A 7,500-nucleotide genomic window follows, 5' to 3' on the forward strand; every position below is an offset into this window, starting at 1 on the left:
TCGACCACATTCGGGCTTGAAGCTCAAGGAGGTCACGGGTTCGAATCCGGGCCGATGCCATTTCTCCTGTCCACTCCCCACCTCTTCTCCCTCTCATTTCCTGTCCAACTCTGCACTGATCTATCCATTAAAGGCATAAAAGGCCAAAAACAAATGTTAAAAAATAAATAAAAAATACCGCGTCTTTGAACAGCCACCCCAACAGTTGCTCTGTTTTCATTTCCAGTGTCACTGGAAAAAGTTATTTGACCCCTAAACCTCTGACCTTTGACCCCATAGAGTAACCGGGTGACCCTGAAGATGGACGTGTCACACACAGAGCACTCTCATGTCATCGGAAAGGGCGGCAACAACATCAAGAAGGTGATGGAGGAGACGGGCTGCCACATCCACTTCCCCGACTCCAACCGCAACAACCAGGCCGAGAAGAGCAACCAGGTGGGTGTGTGTGTGTGTGTGTGTGTGTGTGTGTGTGTGTGTGTGATGCCTGAACATTAACTTCCCTGACTCCAACCGCAGCAACCAGGCGAGAAGAGCAACCAGGTAGGTTCCCATTTGACCTTTGCCCTCCCACCCCCCTCTACCTGCCAGCTTCCTGTCCCTGGCCAACACCGGCCGAGCTCCACAGGGCTCCAACCTCCTTTTAAAGCGGTCCGTGCATCTGGAACGCATTCTCGTGCTGGGGGTTCCTGAATCAAAGTTGGTTCCAGTTCCATATAGTGCCCTAAGGTTCTTTAGTCTCCATGACTTCATAGAGTACATCTTTAATGTGTTCCAAGTATGATTCAAAGGAAAAGAAAAACACTTTTATCACTGCAGCTGAGATCTGATGAGTTAAAAATAGAATAGAGATGGGTTCACCATACTACTCATTAAGTGTACGAAATAAAGTCAGTATACTTATTTGGTATCCCCACTGCTGCCTTAGATGAAATGAAATCATCTGTTTGCATGGGCCAGGTTTGGTCTGTGGGATCCTGGCTCGCTCTCGGATAGCACTTTAGTAAGGATTAGCTGTTGAAGGGCTCCAAAAAAAGAGTTGACAGAAGAGAATTCCTGCTCATCTCAAACAACTGGCCCTCTCTGCACACACACAAGCTTCTCCGAACAACACCAGATGGAAAGCCAGGACTTTTCCGTACCAACTGGTCCCAACCACTTTGAGTTGTTCAACCCAAAAGTGCTGATGACAATTGGCCTGTGTGTTTATATGTGTGTGTGTGTGTTAGTGAGTGTGTGTGTGTCTCTGCGTTTGTGTGTGTGCCTCTGCGTGTTTGTGTGTGTGTGTTAGTGAGTGTTTGTGTGTGTGTGTGTGTGTGTGTGTGTGTCTCTGCGTGTGTGTGCCTCTGCGTGTGTGTGTTAGTGAGTGTGTGTGTGTGTGTGTCTCTGCGTTTGTGTGTGTGCCTCTGCGTGTTTGTTTGTGTGTGTGTGTGTGTGTGTGTGTGTTGGGCCAGAGTGTGGTTGAAGGGATTATTCTGAGATGCAGCGCTGAAAGGGTTGAAGTCAGTGATATGAAGAGAAGAGGAACACTGTCTGTGCTGCCTCAGCACTGTTTAATGAGAGCAGTTTGTGTTTACAGCTTTTGAACGCGCCTGCTAGTCCCATCGGAAATCTAGCTGTAGGGAACGTAAACACACAAAGGAGGTTTTGGTTGAATTTTGAGAATTTTCTTTCAATGTAATTACTGCAGTGTTTTTATTTCTTCATGGAGAAAGAATGTGTGGCTGTTTTGCAGTATATTTAATGCGCTAAATGTACTAACTGTATTTCAGGATAGTTAACGTATGAATTGTGGATGTAAGAAGGAAAAAAATGTAACTCACACTCTGAAAGTATGTATGAGAACGTGTGTTTTGGCTGAACATTCTCTCACCCTGATGAATTCTCCTGAAAATATATCCCTAAAGTGGACCACTTGAGTAAACACGATAATCACTGCAGATTTATACTGTGTAAATCTGAAGGCTGATCTGTGCTACTGGTGTTTTCCTAAAGATTTATCAGTGCATTAATTCTCTCGTTCTTTTCCTCCCTGTCTTCCTCACTATCTGCCCATCTGTAGGTGTCTATAGCAGGCCAGCCAGCTGGAGTGGAAGCTGCCAGGGCCAAAATAAGGGTAAGTTTACCAGCAGCTACCATTACCAGAGGCAGAAGCCAGCTCCTCTATTTCACTCAAGAGGGGCGGTGAGAACTCAAGAAAACCACCTGCCTCAAGTCTCTGCCGTTCACACACTTCGCAGTTTTATGAAGGAAAGGGTGCCTTAGTTCATCCTCAGAGAATGAAAGCTTAAACGTTCCACCTTGAGCCGTACACGTGAACAGGTCTTTACACAGACTCATTTGCTGGAATGCGTCCTTTTGCTGTGACCCTGGTAGCTACTGGTGTTCCAGAAGATTCTAAACAGAGGCCTTCATCAGATGCGTAACTGCTGAAGCTGTCCCCATAAAGTTTTCACCCAACTCCTCACTGGATAGTAATGCTTTCAGCAAGTATAAAATGGCTCTGGGATTGGAGCGAATGGCTTCTCTGCACTCTCACACATACTTTAACACCACATAGAGCTCACCGTAACCACGGCAATGACTCACATCTGCTCGCCAGGCCAACTAACACAAAGTGAGTGTTTAGACAATTAGCCTTTTATTTCTCTTTTAGAACTCACACTCTCTCTTTTCCTCTAATATATCAGCCCATCAGCACAAGAGGTGGGGTTGATTTTGATGTTGTTTTAATAGTAATGTTCCCATATTTCCTGAAGTTAGATGTGAGTGACAGAACTAGGCTGTTCGTGTGTGTGTGTGTGTGTGTGTGTGTGTGTGTGTGTGTGTGTGTGTGTGTGTGTGTGTGTGTGTGTGTGTGTGTGTGTGTGTGTGTGTGTGTGTGTGTGTGTGTGTGTGTCTGTCTGTCTGTGTCTCTGTGTGATGCTGTAAAATAAAACTCAGCGCCTTCAGGGTTAGTGCTGCTCTGTTTTAAAACAACTCAACTGGCTGTTTAAAAGATATTTAAGAAAGAGAATCACCAGTCAAAGCTGGTTTATTTGGTGTTTTCTCAGCCTGTCTGAAAAGGATCAAGGCAGAAGTTCAATCTCCATTTTCTCGCCAAGGGAGCACTTAGACTTTCGAATATTTATTAGTCTTCAGGCTGTTTCATATATGATTCATCTTAACTCCTAATAAAAGCATTACTATCACAGAAAGTTATACGCGTATTACAGTAAGTTCACCCTCTAAAGGGGATATGGGAGAAACCCTTCCAACATAATTTATTACATATAAAATCTGTATTTGTATTGTACTGAGATGACTAATCATAAAAGTAATGTTACTGCCCTTTGGTGGTGTGTGGCGTGCATTTAAACATTATTCCACCCGTGGCAGCTTCCATTGCGTGGGAACCTCAGAGTTCATGCAGTTCTATTTCTTGACCATCAAATCTAGAAATGGTTTAAACTATCTTTTTAAAATATCTTCCAATATTTGAGTTTATATTTAGGAGGGCCTAGAACATGGTACTGCTAGTTAACAAAACTAACTAACAATGGCTTATTTACTGTACATGGAAGAGTTCTGCCCAGCAGGCCAAATTATATTTAAATTGCATTGAAATATGGTGTTTGTCATTATTATGTTTTTATTTTATTTTGACGGTGATTGTCAATGGGTCACTTCCTGGCCATAGATTAAATGCATTTAATAACGCTGTGCTGACCATAGACGCCAAAGGGCATTGGTCTTTGCTTGGACTTAACAGCAGGTGAATAAAAGGCTGTGACACTCAAGAGAGAGCGTGTGAGTTTGAGGTTTGACTGATGTTGGCCCTCAGAGAGAGCGTGTGAGTTTGAGGTTTGACTGATGTTGGCCCTAAGAGAGAGCATGTGAGTTTGAGGTTTGACTGATGTTGGCCCTCAGAGAGAGCGTGTGAGTTTGAGGTTTGACTGATGTTGGCCCTCAGAGAGAGCATGTGAGTTTGAGGTTTGACTGATGTTGGCCCTCAGAGAGAGCATGTGAGTTTGAGGTTTGACTGATGTTGGCCCTCAGAGAGAGCATGTGAGTTTGAGGTTTGACTGATGTTGGCCCTCAGAGAGAGCGTGTGAGTTTGAGGTTTGACTGATGTTGGCCCTAAGAGAGAGCATGTGAGTTTGAGGTTTGACTGATGTTGGCCCTCAAGAGAGAGCGTGTGAGTTTGAGGTTTGACTGATGTTGGCCCTAAGAGAGAGCATGTGAGTTTGAGGTTTGACTAATTGTTTATTTATTGTTTATTTATTTGGATCCCCATTAGCTTCCATAGAATGGTCGCTAGTCTCCCTTGGGTCCGTCGTGAGTATACATGGATATAAAACACAGTGATACATAGAAAAATACATCAAATTGTAGCATTCACGTGTCACAAAATATCAATCAATACATCATAAATAGAATATAAACACGTTCTACACAAAATCACACAGATAAAAAGGATCTAACAAACACAATTACGCTTTTAATAGCTAATAAATTACTCAAGAATCTGTTCTAAGAATGACAAAAAGTGACGTCTTACTGACCTCTTAAAAGTTGTGCTATTCTCTATATTTCTTATAACAAAGGGCAGCTTGTTCCAACTCAAAGAAGCTTTGAAGAGAACAGTTTTAAACATATAATTTGTACGTGGAGCCGGTGTCACTAAAAGACCACTGGAAACCTGACGCGTTGTATATGAATGGCTAAAGCCTGTGCGTAGCAACCTTTCACAAAAGAAATTAGGGGTCTTTTTCCATATCGCATTATGCATGAATCTTATAGTGTGGTATGCACACTTAGCTTCTACAGTTAGCCATGATAGCTTTCTGTGCATTTCCATGACATTTGATCGTGAGGAGCAATTAAGCACTAATCTGGCTGCTCTGTATTGTGCAACTTGGAGCCTCAGTAGATGTTTTCTGGCAGCACTAGACCAGACAACTGGACAGTATTCCAAATGTGAAAGCGCAATAGACCTAACAACATCAGCCATGATGTTGGAAGAGACATAAGCAACACATTTTCTTGCACAGGCAATACCTTTACCCATTTTTATGACTGTCATCGATATGATCTGACCAAGAAAGCAGATTATCTAATTTGACTCCTAACAACGTTGTTTTCGTGACCTGCTCTATAGGTATCTGATCAATTGTCAGAGTTAGTGGTGGAGCATTGTCAATTGCATACCTATTTCCAAAGACAATGCTTTTGGTCTTAGAAATGTTCAACACTAATCTATTCATTCTCACCCAGTTTGTTATATTTTGCAGCTCAAGCATAAGGTTTTCTCTTAGCTCCACTAACGTGTTTGAAGAGGTGAAAAGAGTAGAGTCATCCGCATACACAACTACATCAGCCTTACTAATAATGGATGGCAAGTCATTAATAAAAATTGAAAACAAAAGCGGACCCAGGCAGCTACCTTGTGGAACACCACAGGGAACAGTTTTACTCTCCGAGAGACTACCGTTAAAAAATACTCTCTGTCTTCTACCAGAGAGGTAGCTTTTCATCCAGGAGAGAGCAAGGGGAGAAAAGCCATATTTTTCAAGTTTCAAAATTAAAATACGACGATCAATGACGTCAAAAGCTGCTGTGAAATCCAAAAGCACTGCACCAATTAGTTTCCCAGCGTCCATTTGTGTTAGCCATTGGTCAGTCATATGCACTAGTGCTGTATTAGTGGAGTGTCCTGGTCTGTATGCATGCTGAGCATTTGTTAGTAAGGCATTTTCACTAAAGTAAGTCAAAATTTGGAGAAAGATAATCTTCTCAAATATTTTTGACAGTGCAGGGTAATGTTGGTACTCAGAGAGAGCGTGTGAGTTTGAGGTTTGACTAATGTTGTCACTGTCCTCTGACATAATCAGCTATGACATCAACCGTCAGATGTCAGCTTGTACTTTTGCCTCTGAATCTCCATGCCATCTGACGCCAAGTGTTTTGCTCCATTGGTGCATTGCAGCAACTGTGGAACTGGGAAATGTGTGTGTGTGGGTGTGTGTGTGTGTGGGTGTGTGTGTGTGTGTGTGTGTGTGTGTGTGTGTGTGTGTGTGTGTGGTTGTGTGTGTGTGGTTGTGTGTGTGTGTGAGTCTAGTTCTTCTCTGGCATTGTTTTGAGTATGTGTACTCTGGCATCTTGTCAGACTTGGTGTTTTGTGTTTGTGTGAGGCATGTTTGTGTGTGTGTGTGTGTGTGTTTGTGTGAGGCATGTTTGTGTGTGTGTGTGTGTGTGTTTGTGTGAGGCATGTTTGTGTGTGTGTGTGTGTGTTTGTGTGAGGCATGTTTTTGGAGCCACTCTTCATAAGGGGGTTTAGTGCAGAGCTTTGCGGGTCCTCTGTCACGGCGCAGTAAATCCACTCTATATTTGCGTGTGTGTGTGTGTGTGTGTGTATTCATGTCTGTTTGCGTGTGTGTGTGTGTGTGTGTGTGTGTGTGTGTGTGTGTGTGTTGTTTTAAAAAAATAAAAATTCATGGCATGTGTCCTCTCTGCATCTGGGCTCTGTAAGTCTGCCTGTGCTCTGGAGCCTTGATCCATGCTTTCAGGCCCATGACCAGAGAGCTCCCCTTCCTGAGTGCACACTCCTCAGGCCACAGAGCCCACTGCAGCCGCCCCCCCCACCAGCTCCACCATGGGCAGCTGTTATACCTCTGAATGAGTTGAAAATAACCACAGAGTCAGTCATAGTTTTCTTCATCAAGTTCAATGCTCTTTACCTTGGAATCACTCAAAACACAGAGAGAGAAACCTGCGATTTCACCTGAACCAAAACGTCTCTAGACCAAAGCAATCGATCCTCAGATCATGGACCAAGGCAAAACAACTAAACAACCGATGACTGTCAGAAACATTGCATTGGCTGAATAAATTAAATAACCAAGGCTCATTAAAACGAAGGCACATTAAAACCAAAACCATTTAAGCATTTATCATAATAGCTGAAAAATCATTTATCATAAGAGCTGAATGTACCATGTAACACAGCCACAGGCAGCAGCTCCCCACTGCCTGCAGGCCTGCGCCCCACTCTCCCCTGGAACCGGGGTCACATACACACACACACACACACACACACACACACACACACACACACACACACACACACTCTCCCCCCCCTGGAGCCGGGGTCACTGGGAAGGCCAGGGTGGGGTTGGCTGACTGAAACCGGAGGAATGAGATGGTTGTTTCATTTCATTTTATTCTCACACACCCCCCCCCCATCCCCTTCTGGAAGTGAATTCCATCCCGTGACCACTGGCACATGTGTAGGCCTCTGTCCAGCCTCCATCCTCAGGCTGCCTCTCCCGTCCCTCTGTGTTCCTGTGGCCAAGAGGAACTGGGAAAGAACCACAGAAAAACACAAGTGTGCACTTCTACTCTACTCTACACTACACTACACTACTCTACTCTACTCTACTCTACACTACTCTACTCTACTCTACTCTACACTACACTACACTACACTACACTACACTACACTACTTTACTCTACACTAC

At 43.8% G+C, this 7,500-nt stretch overlaps 1 protein-coding gene across 1 annotated transcript in view; it reads left to right on the plus strand.

Annotated features, from left to right (window-relative positions):
* The window catches only part of LOC308372963 (protein bicaudal C homolog 1-B-like), a gene marked incomplete at its 5' end in the record, with an annotated part of 61,431 nt that overhangs the window by 30,812 nt on the left and 23,119 nt on the right, over positions 1–7,500 (plus strand). Inside the window, 2 exons of the mRNA XM_080848337.1 lie at positions 280–438; positions 2,063–2,116. Coding sequence (XP_080704463.1) covers positions 280–438; positions 2,063–2,116 — 213 coding nt within the window. The remainder of the gene's footprint in view (positions 1–279; positions 439–2,062; positions 2,117–7,500) is intronic.

The sequence above is a fragment of the Sprattus sprattus genome (genome assembly GCF_963457725.1).
Source record: "Sprattus sprattus genome assembly, chromosome: 12".
Taxonomy (NCBI): Eukaryota; Metazoa; Chordata; class Actinopteri; order Clupeiformes; family Clupeidae; genus Sprattus; species Sprattus sprattus.